Source organism: Cervus elaphus, chromosome 2, assembly GCF_910594005.1.
Source record: "Cervus elaphus chromosome 2, mCerEla1.1, whole genome shotgun sequence".
Taxonomy (NCBI): Eukaryota; Metazoa; Chordata; class Mammalia; order Artiodactyla; family Cervidae; genus Cervus; species Cervus elaphus.
In genome coordinates, this window is record NC_057816.1 from 9,775,221 (window position 1) to 9,796,785 (window position 21,565).

The 21,565-nt window shown below is 52.5% G+C and overlaps 2 protein-coding genes across 4 annotated transcripts; both read left to right on the plus strand.

Moving 5' to 3' along the window:
• Nucleotides 1–1,360: 1,360 nt before the first annotated feature.
• INTS5 (integrator complex subunit 5) lies at nt 1,361–6,043 on the plus strand. Its single transcript, XM_043871645.1, has 2 exons — nt 1,361–1,508; nt 2,901–6,043. The coding sequence occupies exons 1-2, from the start codon at nt 1,429–1,431 to the stop codon at nt 5,875–5,877; spliced, it is 3,057 nt and encodes a 1,018-aa protein (XP_043727580.1). The 5' UTR covers nt 1,361–1,428; the 3' UTR covers nt 5,878–6,043.
• A 201-nt stretch (nt 6,044–6,244) lies between these two features.
• On the plus strand, nt 6,245–21,345 carry GANAB (glucosidase II alpha subunit). Of its 3 annotated transcripts, none has more exons than XM_043871657.1 (25): nt 6,245–6,348; nt 9,410–9,514; nt 9,661–9,769; nt 10,020–10,147; nt 12,665–12,844; nt 13,305–13,370; nt 14,190–14,259; nt 14,434–14,521; nt 14,608–14,704; nt 14,947–15,127; nt 15,692–15,845; nt 16,058–16,293; nt 16,376–16,502; nt 16,604–16,683; nt 16,903–17,046; nt 17,157–17,253; nt 17,538–17,639; nt 17,812–18,055; nt 18,911–18,975; nt 19,167–19,243; nt 19,356–19,430; nt 19,582–19,695; nt 19,820–19,932; nt 20,074–20,174; nt 20,264–21,345. In XM_043871657.1, the coding sequence occupies exons 1-25, from the start codon at nt 6,311–6,313 to the stop codon at nt 20,371–20,373; spliced, it is 2,901 nt and encodes a 966-aa protein (XP_043727592.1). In that variant the 5' UTR covers nt 6,245–6,310; the 3' UTR covers nt 20,374–21,345. The 3 variants fall into 3 exon arrangements, with proteins under 3 accessions (XP_043727592.1, XP_043727599.1, XP_043727608.1); XM_043871673.1 differs by lacking the exon at nt 6,245–6,348 and adding an exon at nt 6,873–6,897; XM_043871664.1 differs by lacking the exon at nt 13,305–13,370.
• Nucleotides 21,346–21,565: the final 220 nt, after the last annotated feature.

Sequence of the window (21,565 nt, forward strand, 5' to 3'; positions counted from 1 at the left end):
CTATGGAACCTGTGCTCTAGAGCCCAGGAGCCGCAACTACTGAAGCCCAAATGTCCTAGAGCCCATGCTCCACAAGAGAAGTCACTGCAATGAGAAGACCCTGCACTGTGAAGTCGGAGATCTGCTATTACAGTAGCCCCCGCTTGCCAAAACTGGAGAAAAGTTTGCGCAGCAGTGAAGACTCAGCACAGCCATAGTAAATAAAATTTTTTAAAAGCCCTATTTTAAAACACTGTCAAAACAAAAAACAAAAAACAAAAAACACTGTCACTTCAAAGATACCTTTAGGACCTACCATCTGCTGTTCTTCTCACACTTTCATTGAGAACAGTAAGCTGTCTGGTTAATAAATGCCTCAGAACCTACTTTCTCTTTCTTTCATCCAAGCAACTATTAGGAACCTACTTAAAAACAAAAGGAAAAAAACCCCAAACCTACCAAGTGCCAGGCAGACACCATTGTATGTGATGACGGTGAAGCCTTTAACAAAAGCGTGAACGTCCCTGTTGCTGAAGACTTATCTTCTGGAATTCATTGAAGAAAGAAAATAAAAACAGCAATTGCATGTGTAACGTTTACCTACCACTGCAGACACCAAGTGCTATACAGTAAAACTATTTCCTGGTTTCAATTTTCACAACAAGCCCCTGGAGTAAGTGTACTATTAACCATCGTAATTTCCAGAAAAGGAAACAGGTATAGACCTCTTAACTGAAGCACACAGCCCGTTAGCGGAATAGCTGGAATTTGATCTAGATAGACGGGTTGGAGAAGGGTCTCTTCATAAGGAGTATTAGGTCCGCAGAAAGTTACCAAAGTCTCTGCAGCAGGTCGGGGAAGGTCCCTCCTCTGGGAGACTGGGGAGCCTGAGAAGGATCGTGGTGACAACTTAGGGCTGGGAGGACACCTTCAGCGTGGCCAGCCCAATACATTTCAGGCTTCCTCCCGTTCATCTCTTTTCTTGTCTTCTCTTCATCTTCTTTTAGGGATTTTTCTCTCTCTTTTCCGCTTCCCCTCCTTTCTCTCTCCTTTAACAGCTTTTCACCTTGTCTCTGGTTACTGATTAAAAGGCTTCCTTTTTTTTTTTAAACCTCGAGAGTTGAACATTTTGTATTTTTGGCTTTAGGAAAATTAATGAAATCCAATTAAATGGTCTCAGACAGCTTTAGTCTGTGTCAAAGGCCCTTACAGGGGGGCGGGAGGATAGAGAAAGGTTGCCTAGAGGGTGGGTCGACTTCCCGCTGTCACCGGCTCAGCCTCAGGCTGGGACGCCGACTCAGAGCGGAACCAATGTGCGAGGGTCACGAACAGCGCCGGGTTGGTTTTCTTGAGAAGCCTTTTCGCAGGTTCCTTTCGGGTTTCCAGTCAGCGCGCATGCGCTCGCTGCGCTCCGCCGCTCCCGCCTCAGGCTCGGTCTAGGGCTCCGGGATGTCTGCGTTGTGCGACCCTCCCGGGGCCCCAGGGCCTCCGGGGCCTGCCCCGGTCACTCACGGTCCCGCGCCGCTCAGGTAGTCAGAGCCCCTGGCATCTTTCCCTCCCGCGCGGTCCCGCACCGATCCCCAGCCTTCTCGGCAGAAACCCCGCTCCTACCTCGAGAACTCGCGTCGGGGTTCTCAGAGATTCCTGGTCCTGTCTTCCCCGAACTCGGGGACTGCCTCACCAAAACTCTGGGCTCCAGTGCCCGCACTCCCAAGGTCTCGGTACTGCCTCCCGCTAAAGCCCAGTGTATAGTTACCCCCGATCCTGGCCTTGCTCTTACAAGAGTTGGGAATATCAATTTTTTTTGGGGGGGGGGGGGATATCAATTCTTGGGAACCCGGGTGCCCTGTCCTTTTTAGACCCGAGCGAACCCAGGGTCCCCTGACTTCATGGGCACTCCCTGAGCACCCAGGCCCCCAGAATCCCACAGAATGCTTTCATCTAGCCTTTCCCTCGCCCTCCAACGGAGACACTCCCCTCACCGTTGAGTGGTTTTATTTTTTGTTTTGGAGGAACCAGAGAGGAATGGCAGAGTCAGAGCCTTACCAGTCTCTAGAGGATGCTGTCTTCTTTGGCAGAAAACTCACAAAGAGGAAGGGAATTTTGTCTCTTCCCATGATACTGCCTTCTGAACCTCTAAGACCGAACCCATATGTTTTAGGGTGGGAAGGGCTGAAAGGCATTACCTTGTCTCTGCCCTGGGCACCTTGGTTCCTGGGGCATATTGAGGGTACTGGGACGGTAGTGGTTGTTGATGTGGTGGAGTTCAAGTGGTGGGTGGTTAGGGTGCTTGCCGAATATGGAAAGAAACAAGTTTGGGGAGGAAGAGCCCTTAATAAGGAGCAAATTTGGGCTTAGAATTTTCTTTCTATTAAGGGCAAAATCCAGGGTACTTGAGTTGTATGGAGGGGGGAGTGCCGTAAAGCTGAAAAGGTGTGTTTAAGGCAGATGTTATAGGAACACAAAATATACTTACTCAATTCAATGAATAATATTTCCCATATTCCAGGGGCTCCAGTAGAAGGGGATTCAGTGTTGAAGAACAGAGAACTGTTAACTACCCTCTTGGAGTTGAGAGTCTGATTATTTAACCTTGGTTTCCTTCTCTGTAAAATAGTATCATAATAGTACCTACCTTACTGGGTTGTTATCTGTATTGAAATAATACACGTAAAGTACTTAAAAGAGAACTTGATGTATTCCAGGAGTTATCTAATACTGATTCTGTTGTTATTAAAAGAAAAACAGCTTGCATTTATTAATTAGTGTGAACTAGACATGGTGCTTCTGTACTTTGTGAACATTATTTAATGAGGGAGGTTCAGTTATCCCTGTTTTACATAGAAAAGTACTGAAGCTCACAGAGGGCATGTAACTTGTCCTACATCTTCCAACACTCTGCTTCTTTTGCTTCGTTACAGTGCTCAGGAGCTGTCCCAGGAAATCAAGGCTTTTCTGACTGGTGTAGACCCTGTTCTGGGCCACCAGCTCTCTGCCCGGGAGCACGCTCGCTGTGGCCTTCTCCTGCTCCGCTCTTTGCCACCTGCTCGGGCTGCCGTGCTGGACCACTTGCGAGGTGTCTTTGATGAGAGTGTCCGGGCCCACCTGGCTGCCCTGGATGAAAGCCCCGTGGCTGGCCCACCTCACCTCCGTCCACCCCCACCTTCCCATGTCCCTGCTGGGGGTCCTGGTCTAGAGGATGTGGTGCAGGAAGTGCAGCAGGTGCTGTCTGAGTTTATCCGGGCCAACCCGAAGGCCTGGGCACCTGTGATTAGTGCCTGGTCCATTGACCTCATGGGGCAGCTGAGCAGCACTTACTCGGGCCAGCACCAGCGTGTGCCCCATGCCACTGGGTCTCTCAATGAATTGCTGCAGCTGTGGATGGGCTGTCGGGCCACCCGCACATTGATGGACATCTATGTTCAGTGCCTCTCGGCTCTCATTGGCAGTTGCCCAGATGCCTGTGTGGATGCCTTGCTGGATACCTCCGTCCAGCATTCCCCACACTTCGACTGGGTTGTGGCACATATCGGCTCCTCTTTTCCCGGCACCATCATCTCCCGAGTTCTCTCATGTGGCCTTAAGGACTTCTGTGTTCATGGTGGGGCTGGAGGTGGAGCTGGTGGTGGTGGTGGAGGCTCCTCTCAGACTCCCTCTGCAGACCCCTTCCCTGGATCTCCTGCCATCCCTGGGGAGAAACGGGTGCCCAAGATTGCCTCAGTTGTAGGCATCCTAGGGCACCTGGCCTCCAGGCATGGAGACAGCATCCGACGGGAGCTCCTGCGAATGTTCCATGATAGTCTGGCGGGGGGCACTGGTGGCCGGAGTGGGGACCCCTCCCTTCAGGCCACAGTTCCCTTCCTCCTGCAGCTAGCAGTCATGTCACCAGCTTTGCTGGGCACAGTCTCTGGAGAACTGGTAGACTGCCTTAAACCCCCAGCAGTGCTGAGTCAGCTGCAGCAACACCTGCAGGGATTTCCCCGAGAGGAGCTGGACAACATGCTGAACCTGGCCGTGCATCTGGTGAGCCAGGCCTCTGGGGCAGGTGCCTACCGCCTGTTGCAGTTCCTGGTGGACACAGCCATGCCTGCCTCTGTCATTACCACCCAGGGCCTGGCTGTGCCAGACACTGTGCGCGAGGCGTGTGACCGGCTGATCCAGCTGCTGCTGCTGCACCTGCAAAAACTGGTTCATCACTGGGGACCGTCTCTAGGGGAAGGGTTGTTGAGCTCACCCCCACCCCCCCGCCCTGTGCCCTTTCTAGATGCGCTCAGAAACCACGTTGGAGAGTTGTGTGGAGAGACATTACGTTTGGAACGGAAACGCTTCCTCTGGCAACACCAGCTTCTCGGCCTGCTCTCTGTCTATACACGGCCTAGCTGTGGACCCGAGGCCTTGGGCCATCTCCTGAGCCGGGCCCGAAGCCCTGAAGAGTTGAGTCTGGCCACTCAGTTATATGCTGGGCTGGTGGTCAGTCTCTCTGGCCTCCTGCCCCTGGCCTTCCGAAGCTGCCTGGCTAGGGTACATGCAGGAACTTTGCAACCTCCCTTCACGGCCCGGTTCCTGCGCAACTTGGCGCTGCTTGTGGGGTGGGAGAAGCAGGGCGGTGAGGGCCCTGCGGCCCTAGGGGCCCGGTTCGGGGAGTCCGCCTCAGCGCATCTGTCTGACCTGGCTCCTCTCTTGCTCCATCCTGAGGAGGAGGTAGCAGAAGCTGCTGCCTCCCTTCTGGCCATTTGTCCCTTTCCCCCAGAAGCCCTGTCCCCTTCCCAACTCCTGGGGCTGGTGAGAGCTGGAGTACATCGCTTCTTTGCTTCTCTGAGGCTGCATGGCCCCCCAGGGGTGGCTTCCGCCTCCCAGCTTCTTATGCGCCTCTCCCAGACCTGCCCGGCGGGGCTCAAGGCTGTGCTGCAGCTGCTAGTTGAGGGAGCCTTACATCCTGGCAACACAGAACTGTTTGGAGGGGAAGTGGATGGGGACAATGAGACGCTCTCCATTGTGACAGCTCCTTTGGCTTCTGCCTCCCTGTTGGATACAAACCGGAGGCACACTGCAGCTGTACCAGGTCCTGGAGGGATTTGGTCTGTGTTCCACGCTGGAGTCATCGGTCGTGGCCTTAAACCACCCAAGTTTGTCCAGTCACGCAATCAGCAAGAAGTGATCTATAACACCCAGAGCCTCCTCAGCCTCCTGGTGCACTGCTGCAATGCCCCTGGGGGTACTGAATGTGCAGGCTGCTGGGGGGCTTCCACCCTGAGCCCAGAGGCAGCCAAAGCAGTGGCAGTGACCTTAGTGGAGAGTGTGTGTCCCGATGCAGCCGGTGCAGAACTAGCCTGGCCTCCTGAGGAGCATGCCCGGGCCACTGTGGAGCGGGATCTCCGCATTGGCCGGCGCTTCCGGGAACAGCCTCTGCTCTTTGAGCTGCTAAAGTTGGTAGCAGCTGCTCCCCCAGCCCTGTGCTACTGCTCTGTGCTGCTGCGGGGGCTGCTGGCTGCCCTCTTGGGCCACTGGGAAGCCTCTCGCCACCCTGACACAGCCCACTCCCCCTGGCACCTGGAGGCATCCTGCACCCTGGTGGCTGTCATGGCTGAGGGAAGCCTCCTGCCACCAGCCCTGGGGAATATGCACGAGGTATTTAGTCAACTGGCACCTTTTGAAGTGCGTCTGCTGCTGCTCAGTGTCTGGGGCTTTCTCCGGGAGCATGGGCCCTTGCCCCAGAAGTTCATCTTCCAGTCGGAGCGTGGCCGCTTCATCCGGGACTTCTCTAGGGAGGGTGGGGGTGAAGGTGGACCCCATTTGGCTGTGCTGCACAGTGTCCTCCACCGCAACATTGACCGCCTGGGTCTCTTCTCTGGCCGTTTCCAGGCTCCTTTACCGTCCACTCTCCGGCAGGGCACATAGCCTTTCCATTCTCCAGAAGCCGAGGGAGGTTGAGCCATGAGAGAGGGGTCCAAGGTGCTGCAGAAAGGTGGGAGGTTTCTCTCCTAAGACCTTGGCTTAAAAAAGCGCTGTCACTTTCTTCCTCCGCCCCCTTTTTTCTAAATAAAATTTGCCGAGTTGAGAAAAACAGGGTTCAGTGCTTCTCTCTGATGTTTAGGCAAGTCGGACAGCGCCTGGCTCAACAATCCCGCCCCCTCCCTCAAGCCCCGCCCCTCCCCGCCCCCGGCACCGCCCCCATGAGCATTTAGCGTAAGCCCTCCGCCAATGGGACAAACGCCCGGCCTCTGTGTGGTCGGGCCAATCAGGAGGCCGGAAGGGGCGGGCACTAAGATACGTGGCTCAACGCGCGCTGGGGGAGGGGAAGCTCCGGGTCAAGGAGCAAACCCGGCACAAGATGGCGGCGGTGGCGGCAGTGGAGGCGCGTAGGAGGCGGTGAGGAGCTCGGATCCCGGGGGCGCGCACGGGACGCCCCCAGGCCCCTAAATCCCGTATCTATCCTTCTTGTATGTTCTCCTGAGACTCCGCCACCCCCGGCCTCGTGAGGACTCTGTTTCTCTGGAGCCGGCCTCAGGTTTCCCCAGCCTCCTCGCATTAGATCCGCGCGGCGTTGGGGGGCCCTTGTTTCTGGGACTCCGGACCGGTGGCTTTAGAAGGCCGCAGCCGTGCGTTCTTCTTGGTCTGGGCCGCTCTTAGCCGCCGCCCTCCCTGTCGGATTGCGGCGGTTAAAGCTGCCGCCTCTTTCCTGCAATGCGCGGGGCCATCGGGGCGGGGGACGAGACGCGGCCCAGCCTCCGGGAATGCAGCCTGCTGCCCTGCGGCCCCCAGCCGGGCTGGAAGCACCGTAGCCGGCAGTCTTGCTTTCCACTGCCCTTGCCCTTCTCTCGAGAGGCCCGGACCCTGCCCTGCCCTGGTCTTCACGTGGACACCATCCCTGGCTTGTTCGGTGTTCACGGTCGTTGGGCACGGCTGGGGCAGGATCTCGTAAGTTCACAATCGACCTGGATGATGTTACTCAAACACAACAATGGTTTGGTCTGCGTTCTCTAGTTAATATTACTGAAAGAACGGCTTGAGACAGTCAATCAGCGCCACAAAGTATTTACCAGGATCTAACGGATGTATTAGGGTGGGGAGAGGCGTGTACCGTTGGCAGCAGTGGAAAAGCATGGATCGTAAATTCTATTCTGGAAACCTGTGATCTGAAACAATAAACGGGTGCACTTTTCCCTGCGAGTCATTCCTAACCTTGGCTTGTGACCACCTCTTGCTCAGGGGCGTTCGAAGCCTTCCGGAGTTCTTAGGGCCTTCCAACAGGTTACATCTGAAAAATCTTTCAGAAATCTTATCCACATTGGCATCTCTCCAAACCCATTTTATAGATGTTGCAAATAAGACTCCAGAGAGTATTTAACTCAGGGTACTTCTGATTACTTCTGCTTTGGGCCGGTAGACATGGGGTCAGTGGCTCAGAGTGTCTGCTGCAGTCACTCCTGCTGGGGGTAGGGGGGCACATGCCTTGCTTTTGAGTTTTCTGGGAGCGTTTCTTCTGCTTGGTTTGCTGCTCCTTGTTCCTGCTTGGCCTATTAAACCACAAAGCCTGATGTTTTCCTCACCTTTCTGTCTAGCCTGGTATGCCTTGCCTTTTCTTCTGGAACTGGAGGGCTTACTCTGTTCAGTAATCTCCTTCCTGGTGAATTTCTTTACCTTTAGCTTTCCAGCAGATACCGAGGCTAATGGTGGATACCGTGTGTTTAGTAGGCCCTACTCTTTGGCTACCCTATTAGCAAGTAGCAGGGTTTGAGTGGTGAGAAGGCTGTGTTTTGTTTTTCCCTCTCCTATATGGAATGCTTTCTCAAAGTGTGCTACTAGATCAGTCACTGGGAAAAATGCAGATTCCCTGGGACCTGAGAATTTTCATTTAACAGTCACTGCTCATAATTTTTAAGAGACACTAAAGTTGGAGAATGCCTGTTTATGATGTACTCGGAATGGATGAATATATCCGTAACAAACTCACTTGCTTAAATAAACCTGTTAGTCCCTTGTCTGTCGTTTAATAGCATGTTGGGGAAGTGGCAGGTTTGTAGTAACCTTAGGGTGATGGTCCTCAGTGAGGCAGGGCCTGCTGGTGGCTGGTGCACTCTGTTGTACATCATGAAGTACCTGAGCCCCAGAGTCACACAAGAGTTCAGTCCTGCTATCACCTCATGCTGTCTGTTCAGTCTTGGATGAATTATTGAATCTTTTATGTCTCAGTGTACCCATCTGAGATAAACTCCAATCCTACATTCACCAGGAAAACAAAGTGAAAAGAGTTAGTGCATAAAAAAGTTGGTTCTGCACACTAGTTGCCCATTAGAGCTGTTTTGTTATTGTTTAGTCGCTATGTGGTGTCCAACTCTTTGGCGACTCCATGGACTGTAGCCCGCCAGGCTCCTCTGTCCATGGGATTTCCCAGGCAAGACTACAGGAGTGGGTTGCCATTTCCTTCTCCAGGGGATCTTCCCCACCCAGGGATTGAACCCACATATTCTGCATTGCAGGCAGATTCCTTACCACTTAGCTGCCCCAGAAGCCTTAGAATTATTTAGGGGAGTTTAAAATCTGATGCCCAGGTCCTACGTCAGGCCAGTTAGATCAGAACTTCGGGGTGAGACCTGGGCATTGACACTACTGAAAACTACAGATAGAGTTAAAAACTATATAATGCAGTTAGCCAGGCTCCTAGATGTATATTAGGACTCCGTACAAGTTGAAAGTGAAAGTCGCTCAGTCGTGTCCGACTCCTTGTGACCCCATGGACTATATAGTCCATGGAATTCTCCAGGCCAGAATACTGGAGTGGGTAGCCTTTCCCTCTCCAGGGGGTCTTCCCAATCCAGGGGTCGAACACAGGTCTCCCACATTGCAGCCGGATTCTTTACCAGCTGAACTACAAGGGAAGCTCAGTACAGGTTAGCTCTTGTTATTCAAGCTCAGGTGGTGATAGTGGTAACATATGTCAGAGTTACAGGAGTGGAGGTCCAAGGAGCAGGATGATTAGAACGTTAGGGGTGTTAGGACCCCAGGAAGTGTGACCAGCAGGCTAGCTGAGGGTACATCTTTAACGTTTTCATTGCCACTCCCCTCTGTGGACAGGCATGGCTTAAACTTTGTTTCTGTGTTCCACACATGTGATCCCACCACGTCCCCTGGGACTGGCTGATACTGTGCCTTTCCTTCAAGAGGCTGATGTAACCTGAGTCAATACCTGGCCTCTGAAGGCCAAGGATCCTTTGTCCACTTCCTCTGCCTTTTGAAGGGAAGGCGTGAGTGAGCCAACTTCTCAGGCCTTAACACTTAACTCTGGGTCCAGTTTGCCTTCTTTTGCTGTTTAGTGGGAGTCTTAGCTTGCTCCCCTTTTAGGGTTGTGGTGGGAAGAGGCCCTCACCTCTGAAGTGGGGCCCTTTCTGATCCTGCTCTGATTATTCCCTCGTCGTCCTTTTCCTTCTAGGTCTTGGACCGCTTTGGTACTGGCCTGTTTAGGGGTCTGTCTGGGAATTACCTTCGCTGTGGATAGAAGCAACTTCAAGACCTGTGACGAGAGTTCCTTCTGCAAGTATGCTATTTCTGGGAGACTGGAATGGAAAGTAGGGTGATGTGGGAAGTATCTGGCAGGTGAGGTAGCGTGGGTCACTGCAGCTGATGGAAGGACTTAGGGGCCTCAGGGAGCCCTACCCTTTTCTCAATTGTTTGACTTGACAGGAGGCAGCGAAGCATACGGCCAGGCCATTCTCCCTACCGAGCCTTACTGGACTCTTTGCAACTTGGTCCTGATGCGCTGACAGTCCATCTGATCAACGAAGTCACCAAGGTCAGGGGAGAAAAGGAAGAGTCAAATGGGGGTGGAGAAATGGCCAGGGGGTAATTGGGGAAGGGGAAACCTATGGCCCACATCCCATGCCATCTAACCTTGGGACTTTTACTTCGTGAGGAATTCAGGTCTCAGATCCCTTAGGCAAAGGGCTAGAAGGAGGAGATCCCCCCAGGAGCGAAGTGGGTTCAGAGGGCATTCCTCGGTGTAGCTCTTTCCTTTCTCCACTCCCTGACCTCTGCCCCCACAGGTGGTGCTGGTGCTGGAGCTCCAAGGACTTCAAAAGAACATGACTCGCATCAGGATCGATGAACTCGAGCCCCGGCGGCCCCGATACCGTGTGCCGGATGTGCTGGTGGCCGATCCCCCCACAGCTGGGTAAATTTCCCCTGAGAAACATAGCCATCTCCATGGCCCTTTCCTCCTTCCTGAGGAACCTTTATCTGGCGGATGACTTTCTTTTCCACATTGGGGTAATAGATGAATGGCACCTTGTTGCTCTCCTCAACCTTCCTGCATCTCCTCCTTTGTTTCAGTTGTTTTCTCTGTTGATTGACTGGCTGAGCCACATGGCTCATGGGATCCTAGTTCCCCCACCAGGGATTGAATCTGCACCCTCAGCAGTGAAAGCAGAGTCTTAACCACTGGACTGCCAGGGACTCCCTTGCTTGGTTTCTCTTTCACCCTTTATCTTTGTGCATTCAGCAGACAAATACAGCTTTCTCAATATAAGAGGAAATCAGCAAGGCCATGGAACTTGCCTTTAGGAATACAGTGTCTCTGTAATTGGTTCCTCCCTTCCCTTCCTGTCCTGTCCCACTGTCTTGTCTTGTCTGTTTCTTCTCTTTTCTGTTGTCTTTTTTTCTTTCTTTCCTCCCTCCCTTCCTCTCTCCTCTCTTTCTCCCCAGGTATTCAGGATAGGATTATTCAAGTACTTGGGCCATGACACCCTGTCATTGTTCCTTGCATGGCTCTCTGTTAAGTATTTAACTTAGAAAATAACATGATAAACCCTTCACCCAGCCCAAACACATACATCTTACTGCCCCGTACCCTGCACCCCTGACTCCTTCAGAGGTGATTGTTACTCAGAAGTTTATTGCTCCCTTGTTTCTTTGTTCTCACAGTTATGTTGTGAGTATATGTGTATAAACACACATATACATACATACATATGTGCATGTGCTTAAGCAATAAGCTATGTGATTTTGTTTGTTTTTGAGCTTTTGTTTGTCTTGAGCTTTGTAGGGAAAGTATTTTAGTGAATGAGACCTTTTGAGATTGTCTTTTTTTCACTTACGTATGTAACTCTATTGCATGTAGCTTTAGAAATTCATTTTTACTGCTGTATAATATTGTGTTACATGAATATATCCCAACTTAACGTCTCCATTTCTGTGTTAATGCGCATTTGGGTTCTTTCCAGTGTTTTACTCTTCACCGTGTTGGCTTGAACATTCTTGTCCATGTCTCCTGTCTCCCTATGCAGGAGTTTCTCTGTGATGTATAGCTAAGAGAAGAACTACAGAGTGTAGAATATGGAAATAATGAACTTTCTAAAATAAAGCCAAAGTGGCTTGCCAATTTACACTTCCACCAGCAATATATGAGACTTACTGAACTGCATCTTCTCCGACCCTTGGTACTATTGGACTTAATTTTTGTCAGTGGAAGGGCTGTAGGATGATACCATGTGATGGTCTTGGCTTGCTTGTCTTTGCGGTTTATTAATGATGTACTGAGCACGTCCTCATCTTTATGTTTATCTGTCGTTCTGGTTTACTGTTCTGTGGACTGGAAGTGCACGGCTCTGCTCATTCTCCTTCACGTTGTTTGTCTTCGCTGATTTGTAGAAGTTCATTAGTCTTGATACGAGTTCTTTATTACGTACATGTTTTACAGCTGTATTTTCCTGGGTTGTAGCTTATCTTTTCACTTTTCTAAAATTATAGAATAATTTTAGATTTATAGGAAAGTTTCAAGAATATTATGAGAGTTCCTCTATACCTTGAATTCCTATTTTCCCCTGTTGTTCAACATCATTGTTATATATTTGTCATGCCTAATGAATAGATCATTATTGTTAACTAAAGGTCTTTTACAAATTTTTTTTTTAATTTTGATTTTTTTCATTTTTTTAGTTGAAGTGTAGTTGATGTACAGTGTTATGTAAGTTACAGGTGTATGATATAGTGATTCACAGTTTTTAAAGGTCTTATTCCATTTATAGTTAGTATAAAATATTATATTCTGAGTTGTACAATATATCCTTGTAGCTTAAAGTCCATACTTTATTGTTCCCGACAGTCCCATTTAGGATTCTGTTTTATATTTAGTTGTTAAGTCTGCTTAGACTCCTCTAGATTGGAACAGTTTCTCAGACTTTTTTCTTGTTTTTGACTGCCTTAAGGTATCTGTCAATTAACCAAAATTCTGAAGTTTATGTTGTCAGGTACATCAGTCTGGTGTTCACAGTTTCTAAGTTGTGTTTAAATAATCTTTCTCTACCTCAGAGTCAGAAAAACATTTCTTTATATTTTCTTCTAAAGGTTTTACTTGAAAATTTTAAGTCATAATCTGTCTGGAGTTGTATCTGAAATGAGACAGGGTTGTGATACCATTTGTTTCCTCTACAGAAGATGTGTTTTCCCTATTATTGTTAATGTTTTTCCTCCTGACCTCACTGAACTGCCTCTGTGTCTGTTACACTTCAAAGCTCTGAGTATGCCTGGGTCTGTTTCCAGGCTCTTTACTTGGTTCCTTTGGTCAAACTTGTCTGCCCCTGTACCGTTGGCGCACTTCCTGTAAGGCTCTTAGCGCTTGCCCCTCTTCTCAGTGTCGTGACTACTCTTAGCACTCTGCACGTCCTTATATCCTTTTTGATCTCTTTCCTAGGCTGTCTATCTCTGGCCGGGATGACAACAGCGTGGAGCTCACCATCGCTGAGGGACCCTATAAAATCATCTTGACGGCACGGCCATTCCGCCTTGACCTACTGGAGGACCGCAGCCTTCTGCTCAGTGTCAATGCCCGAGGACTCTTAAATGTAGAGCACCAGAGGACCCCCAGGGTCTCGTGAGTACAGGGGTCAAGCACTGAAGGAGACCTAGTGTGAAAGAACCTAGAGGTGTCGTAGGGTCTGGCACCGGGTCCCTGGGAGGAGACAGGTGGCAGCAGCCAGGTGGGCTGGGCTGGGGACTGGGAGAAACTGACCAGCAGGGAGGGTAGGAAGCAGGCCTGGGTCCTGTACAGACCAGGAGGCAGTCACTTTGGTCCGTCGTCTGTACCCCGGGCACCTCCTCAGGGAGGCCTGCCTAGATCTGCCTTTCCCTCTCCCCTTCTCACACCATCACATTTCCCAGATTTATTTTCTTCCTTGTTTTTGTTTTGGTTTTGGTTTTTGGTTTTTGGTTTTAATTTCCTCCCCTGCCCCACCTCTGGAAGTTTGTCGACTGAAACTCACGTTTATGTTTCTGTTTCTGTGTTGGTTTTGTACCCCCTTTCCCCCTTCCCTACCCATCTCCTCCTGCCCCAGTTTCTCGGATAAAGTTAGTCTCACGCTCGGTAGCATTTGGGATAGGATCAAGAACGTTTTCTCTAGGTAAATCCATGACCGCTGGTACTGTATCTGTTCCTCTGCCCTTACCCGCCCCTCACTCTGGCCCCCAGGGAAGGTGCCCAGACCTTTCCATGGCCTGCCCTTCATTCACCCACTTAGCCCAGCTGTATGGTCTCTGGTTCCTGTCCCCCATTCCCCTGGCTGGGAGCCTCCTGGGAGAAGGAAGATGAAATGTTGAACGTCCTTGAGGCGTGTAGGGAGCTTTTTGCTTTGCCAGGGGGTGGAGAGATGCTGCCTGTTGCTGGGGTTCCTGGCTCTCAGCTGGCATGCACTGAGGCCCTGGGCAGAGCTGCTTGCCAGCTGCCCTTGAAAGCATTCTTTGGCAGAATCTCTTAAGTCCCTGCATATAAGCCTGACCATGTGTAGAGGCTTGACCATGGTTATGACTCACTTGCTTTGCAAAACCCTGTGTCAGGCCAAGAGGCTGAGGCCCAGTGAGGGAAGGTGGGGCCAGAGTCTCTTGGTAGAGGCAGCAGGGCCAGGACTGGTGTTCCGAACCCATGCCCTTGACCTGCCTGCCTGTCTCTTCTGGAGCGCTGGCAGAGGCTGGTGGTTGGGCCTGTGTTTGGAAGGCGCCTCCAGGTGGCATTTACTTCTCATTTCCCTTTCTCATGTCTCTCCCCATCCTCTGCACACTTTTGTGCTCACTGGGGGTCCCTCTCGAAGCTTTAACATTCAGTCCCTTCCTCCAATGCCTTCGTTCCTTTGGACCCTTGGCTCTCTATTCCCTCACCCCTCCTTCCACTAGCCCCTCGTCCCCGCCCCCTCTGGATTGGAGCAGACAGCTCTCCTACCTTCCAGGCAAGGATCAAAAGAACCAGCTGAGGGCGATGGGGCCCAGCCTGAGGAAACACCTGGGGATGACGACAAGGCAAGTCGGTGAGGGTGGCCAATTGGAGCACAGGGCTGGCTGGGAGGTCGGAGGGGAAAGGCCCCCGAGAAATCTGAGCTTAGTCTTGCCATTAGGGATGGGATGTAGAAAACAGGCAAGGAAAGAGAGAGAACTGGTGTGTGATTGGGCAGTGGTCCACTTTCCTCCTTCCAGCCAGACGAGACCCAGGGGAAGCCAGAGCATGATGAGCCAGGAGCCTGGGAAGAGACGTTCAAAACTCACTCTGACAGCAAGCCTTATGGTAGGGGCTGGGAGAGCCTTGGGCAGGGGCGTAGGGGGTCCTTGTCAAGCAACAGCTCCGGAGCTTATCTTTTGCTTCTCTTCCAGGCCCCATGTCTGTGAGTTTGGACTTCTCTCTGCCAGGCATGGAGCATGTGTATGGGATCCCCGAGCATGCAGACAACCTCAGGCTGAAAGTCACCGAGTGAGTCCCGCAGTGACATCAAGATGGGGGGAGGGAACGGGTCAGAAGTCAGGGCTGTGGGGAATGTGCATACAGATTGGGTACTCCGGATGAGCCTGGATCACTTCCCGTGCCCAGGGCGCCTTTGGCGGTCAGATTTTCTGCTTGGAGAAAGGGCAGAGGGGCCAGTGTTTATCCTTCATCTTTGTCTACGGGCTGGGGGCTGTGTGCCCACCGTCAAGGGTCGGTCTGTCTGCCTGCAGGGGTGGGGAGCCGTATCGCCTCTACAATTTGGACGTGTTCCAGTATGAGCTGTACAACCGCATGGCCCTGTATGGGTCTGTCCCCGTGCTCCTGGCACACAGCCCCCTTCGGGACCTAGGCATCTTCTGGCTCAACGCTGCAGAGACCTGGGTTGACATATCCTCCAACACTGCTGGGAAGGTGAGAGCACAGGCGTGGGGAGGGATCAGCGGGCCTTGAGTCAGACGCACATGCTGGGCCATTTGCTTCGAAGAGGCTGGTAGGGTGTTCTGTCTGGATACCTGTTGGGATTGGGTGAGAGACGGGCCTTGGCCTCGTGAGCAGCATACGAGTTCCCCAGTTACTCCCAGAAGACACACACCCATGGGGAAGGTGTTTACCTTCCTGCATTTATCATCAATACGTTTATTATTTAGTTTGCATCAAGAGCTAGACCGTTTTATCCACGTGGGGAATATACTGTATGTTGAGTTAGGAAAGGAAGACGACAGAGGTTAAACAGGTAACAGAGGTCTAGATGAGCTCAGTGGTGGTAAGTGCTGCAAAAGAAATACAATGGTCATGGGGGGTGGGGGGAGGATGGACAGGGCTGCTTGTGAGGGGGCCGAGGGACGCCTCACTGAGGAGGTGATGTTTAACTCCAGCCTGAAGTGGCTCAAGGAGCCCACTGTGAGAGCACTCAGGAGAACACTGGCTTGGGAAGCAGGAGGGTGGGGTCAGACCTCTCTCTGGTCCTCCCTGCAGACCCTGTTTGGGAAGATGCTGGACTACCTGCAGGGCTCTGGGGAGACTCCACAGACGGACGTTCGCTGGATGTCCGAGAGCGGCATCATTGATGTCTTCCTGATGCTCGGGCCCTCTGTCTTTGATGTCTTCCGGCAGTACACTAGTCTCACAGGTATGTGGCCTCCCTACTCCATCGGCCTGCAGCCTGCTTTCCTGATCCTTGTCTCCCTGAGAAGGGTGACTGTGCATTTTCAGCAGTCCTGTGCCTCGGCCTGTTCTCTGGCCCGATCCCCTTGTAGCTCCCTGAATTTCCAGGCATCTCCATTGGCTCCAGGTTGAGCCTGACCCCACTGTGACCCCATCCCCCCCACCCCGAACCTGCAGGGACCCAGGCATTGCCCCCGCTCTTCTCCCTCGGCTACCACCAGAGCCGCTGGAACTATCGGGATGAGGCTGACGTTCTGGAAGTGGATCAGGGCTTCGATGATCACAACCTGCCCTGCGATGTCATCTGGCTGGACATTGAGCATGCCGACGGCAAGCGGTATTTCACCTGGGACCCCAGCCGTTTCCCTCAGCCCCGCAACATGCTTGAGCATTTGGCCTCCAAGAGGCGGAAGGTAAGAGGGCTGTAGCTGTGGTTGGTTTTCTCAGGCACGATATCCTTGGAGAGCTCTGACCACCCGTGGTCCTTGCCCACAGCTAGTGGCCATTGTGGATCCCCACATCAAGGTGGACTCTGGCTACCGCGTACACGAAGAGTTGCAGAACCTGGGTCTATACGTTAAAACCCGGGATGGCTCTGACTACGAAGGCTGGTGCTGGCCAGGTAGGTGAGCCCAGAAATGAGGAGGTACGATTGGGAGACCAGGGAGCTATCGTGGAGGCCGGTTTGCCCTTCGTGGGTTGAAAGCCATCCTTGACTTCTAGGCGCAGCTGGTTACCCTGATTTCACCAATCCCAAGATGAGGGCCTGGTGGGCTAACATGTTTCACTTTGACAATTACGAGGTACGGCAGCCTGTCTTTCCCACACTACCTCTTGGAGTCAGTCTCTGCCTGCCAACCCTGCTGTGGTTGGTTGCTTGTAAGATATCAGGGGCCTTGATGATCGTGGCAGGACCCTGAGAGGTGCATCTTGCTGGGCTCCCAGGAGCTCTCTGCTCTCACACTTTTCGTCGTCTTCCTCCCCTCTGTCCTCTGTTCCCATTTTCTGCCTTGTGTTCTCAGGGCTCAGCTCCCAACCTCTATGTCTGGAATGACATGAATGAACCGTCTGTGTTCAACGGTCCTGAGGTCACCATGCTCAAGGATGCCCAGCACTATGGGGGCTGGGAGCACCGAGACGTACATAACATCTATGGCCTCTACGTGGTAAGGGACCAAGGAGAGGCCGGGGACCGAGGAGAGGCCGAGGCCCGAGAACGGGCACTGCGGGCAGCTGGCTTTGCTCCTTACCGCCTCTCTTTCCTGTTCCCATGCAGCACATGGCGACCGCGGATGGCCTGGTGCTGCGCTCCGGGGGCATCGAACGCCCCTTTGTCCTGAGCAGGGCTTTCTTTGCTGGCTCCCAGCGCTTCGGTAAGATTTGGAGGAGAGATTTGGCAGAAGGACTTGGGTCTGGTTCTAAGGGAAGTCTGTCCACACAGCCATTTTCTAAGAGTAATGCCCTTCCTCCCAGCTGTGCATTTAAAGGGAGGCAGGGCATGGGGTGGCCAGTCCCTGTTTGAGTGCTCTGGTGAACTCCACCACTTTCAGCAGGACCCTGGGGGCCCCAGAGCAGGTGTGACAGGTCAGAGAGGTCAGCTGTCTTAAAGGCCGAGCCCTTCACTGTATGTAAATGCCTTCCTTCTTCTCTTCCTCAGGAGCCGTGTGGACAGGGGACAATGCTGCTGAATGGGACCACATGAAGATCTCCATTCCTATGTGTCTCAGCTTGGGGCTGGTGGGACTTTCCTTCTGTGGAGGTAAGAGAAGGAGGAATTCGGGGCCTTGATTTGGCGGGAGAGGGGCAAGGTAGAGGGCACAGACGGACCCTAGGCTTGAGCAGAGAACCGCTTGTCCAGGCCGGGGCCTTGGGGGCGCTCCTTAGCCCTCCTTCACCCTCTTTCTAACTTGCTTTCTCCCTCCCCTCTCCAGCGGATGTGGGCGGCTTCTTCAAAAATCCAGAGCCAGAGCTGCTTGTGCGCTGGTACCAGATGGGTGCCTACCAGCCATTCTTCCGGGCTCATGCCCACCTGGACACTGGTCGGCGAGAACCGTGGCTGTTACCGTCTCAGTACCACGACATAATTCGAGATGCCCTGGGCCAGCGATACTCCTTACTGCCTTTCTGGTACACCCTCTTCTATCAATCCCATCGCGAGGGGATCCCAGTCATGAGGTAAGGCATTCACTTGGGTCTGTGGAGAGTGGACTGAGGTGGCTGGGAGACAGTGGGGATGACGGGGCTCCATCTCTGGGCTCTTCTCTTCATTCGCCAGGACCTTGAAAAGGAGGGAAATCTGATTGCAAGGGGAAGAGTGAGAAGAGACCAGTAGGGATGAATAGCAGTAAACGTCCCTGAGTGCTTATGTCATGCCAGGCATCATCCATCACTACCCGCAGAGCCTGAAACAAGTTACACAAGTGTCCTGCCCTTGTGAGGAAGACAGAGAGACGTGTAGACAAATATGTAAATAGGAAAATTGCCAACACTGACAAGCTGTTTGTTAAAAGTAGAACAGGGTAATGGAATTAAGTTCCACAAACAGGCCATGTAAAGATGAGGCCTGACTGATGAGTAAGACAGCCACTTGTGATCCAGAGGAGGAATGTTCCAAGCAGGAGAGACTGCAAATGCATACATTATGAAATGGAAACCAGTTTGGTGTGTTCCAGGAGTAGGAAAAAAAAAAACACAGTGTGTCTCAGGGGTAACGAACCAGAGGGAGAGGTAGGTGAGGTGGAGTGGAAAATACGACCTGATCCTGGAGGGCCTTTTAGGCCAGGATAATAAAGTGGCCACTGGAAGGTCGCTCTGCACAACATTTTCCAGAAGGAGCTGGGGAGGAGGCAACGAAGGTGGGTTGGGAAACCAGATGTCTGGTCCAAGGTTAGGTTGCACAGCTGAGGCCTTACTGGCTGCCAGATCCAGGTCTTACCCCTGCGCTCTTCTTGTTGCCAGTTCCTAGGGTAGCATCTTTGCCTTCCACCACAACAGCAGGTGTCTTCCATTCTTGTCTTGCTTCCTTCCTAGGCCCCTGTGGGTGCATTATCCTAAGGATGTGACCACTTTCAGTATAGATGATCAGTTCCTGCTTGGTGAGAAACAAGGACAGTCAGTGGTGGGTTGGGGTAGGGCTGAGAAGCAGCAAGCCCTGTGGGGGATGTGTCTGTGGATGTACAGGAAGGGAGGAGGGTCAGAGGCTGCTGGTGCAAGGGGGCAGGTGCTTTAGGGATCCCTCTTTGGGAACTGATCCCCCCAATTCAGAGTGGATTCTGCCATGTTTTAGGGGATGCATTGCTGGTTCACCCTGTATCAGACTCTGAGGCTCACGGTGTGCAGGTCTATCTGCCTGGCCAAGGGGAGGTGAGTTAAGAAAGGGCGTGGTGGGGGAAAGAATTTGGTGGAGGTCAGAGAGGGTGAAGAGAGTGGGGTCCTCTGTGCAGCAAGTGACCGAGGCTATCTTCTGCACCCACAGGTGTGGTATGATGTTCAGAGCTACCAGAAGTATCACGGTCCGCAGACCCTGTACCTGCCTGTAACTCTAAGCAGCGTGAGTATGCCTGGCCCAGCTGCCAGCTCCATGTGCCTCTAGGTTTCCAGAAGGGGGGAGAGTGTGTATGCTGGAGTCCAGTTCCTAAGGGGGCACAGACTTGCAAGAGGCACAGCATGGCTGCTTCATCCCAGCCCTGGTCTCGCCCTAGATCCCCGTGTTCCAGCGTGGAGGGACCATCGTGCCCCGGTGGATGCGAGTGCGGCGTTCTTCAGACTGCATGAAGGACGACCCCATCACTCTTTTCGTCGCACTCAGCCTCCAGGTGAGTGCGTGGGCAGGGAACCGCCACCTCCGTCTGCCCGCCCTCCGGGGATGCAGTCCCCCAGGGCAGGCGCCCCTCACTGCCTCCGGGGCTCAGGCTCTCACCTGCCCCACGTCCTGCTCAGGGTACGGCCCAAGGAGAGCTCTTCCTAGACGATGGGCACACGTTCAGCTATCAGACTCGCCATGAGTTCCTGCTGCGTCGGTTCTCGTTCTCCGGCAACACCCTGGTCTCCAGGTAAGGAGGAGCCCTTTCTTCCTCGGCGGCCTTTGCAGGAGGCGGCGTCTGGGCCCCGGGATGCGCGCAGCTTGCTGTGCTCTCCTCCTCTCTGCTCTGATCATTGTTTTCCTGCTGGGTGTCCATTTTTGCTTCCTCCAGCTCCGCAGACCCCAAAGGCCACTTTGAGACACCAATCTGGATTGAGCGGGTGGTGATAATAGGGGCCGGAAAGCCAGCAACCGTTGTACTCCAGACAAAAGGTGAGTGATCTGGCCCCCGGGTTGGAGACCCCTGCCTACGGGAAAGTAATTGTTTTTCATCCTGGCACTCTTTCTTCCTCCTCCACCAGGATCTCCTGAAAGCCGCCTGTCCTTCCAACATGACCCTGAGACCTCGGTGTTGATCCTGCGCAAGCCTGGCGTCAATGTGGCATCTGACTGGACTATTCACCTGCGATAACTGAAGGGATGTTGGGGTGGGGTGTGATGGTCATGATAGTTACTCTTCCTTCTGCCCTGGAGTTTGACCTTCCCCAGACTTCACCTTTCTGATCTCAAGATCCAGGTTTCTGCCAGCATCTGGGCAGGATGAGAGGGCTGTCCCTGGGTCTGAATTTCTTTTGTGATCTCCTGACCTCTCCCACCCCATTGACACTAAATCTCCCATCATCTCCAAATATCCTGTTGCTCTAACTGGAGCACATTCACCTGTGAAGACCTGGGGATCACAGGGCTCTTGCTGCCCTCCGCCTTCTTTTGGGAGCCCTCAGTCTCCTCCGCACCCTCTCCGTTTGTTTCCCTTGCGTGTCGATGCCATTTCTTGGAAGAAGATGACGGCAGTGAGCTTTCGGCCTCCTCTTCTTCCTTCCCCACGAGACTGCTCCTCCCTCCTTTTATTTCTTCCTTCTGGTTCTTCTCTGTTATCAGCCCTCCCCTGATACACTGGGACCACCCCTTACCCTGAGAAGGGATGAATGGATCAAAGGAGTGAGGTTGCTGGAAATCATTCTCTTCCCTGGCATCCCAACCTTTCCTCTCCCCGCTTCTATCTAGAGCTGCTGCGGTTCTGACAGGGGCGTTCTACCTCCCCTGTCCCTTGGGGGAAAGAAGTTTACACTCCTCAAGATGGGGGTGGGCAAGACTTCTTTTGCCTCCTAAAATTTTGTCCCCTTGAGGGGCAATCAAGATGGAGAAATCACTTGTGGTTTCATGGAATCACGGTCACCTGTATTTATTGCTGGGAGGAGGCCGAGGGTGGGGGACATGATCATGTGTGCCCAGGGCTGACCCAAGGCCCTGGGTGGCGGGTGGGGGAGAACTCACTGGGGACAAGGGGTGGGGATATTTGTGGGAATTTTTTTTTACTGCCTTTTGGCCCCCAGCTGTGACAGGTTTTGATAAAAGGAGAAACAATAAAGAGAGAAACCATTAATTACTGTTGGTGTCTGGATTCTAGTTCTGGCTTGAACCACAGACCCTTAAAAGCCCGGGGACCTGACATTGTTTCAGCCTATGCCTCGTTGGTTGAGCAGAATGAGTTCAAGCCTTCATCAGCTTGCTTGATGCCAATATGTCACGAAGGAACCCAGCAAGATCGTCAGACTTTAGTGGGCCTAGTTCATAGTAGTGACTAGAGCTACTGGGGTCCCTCT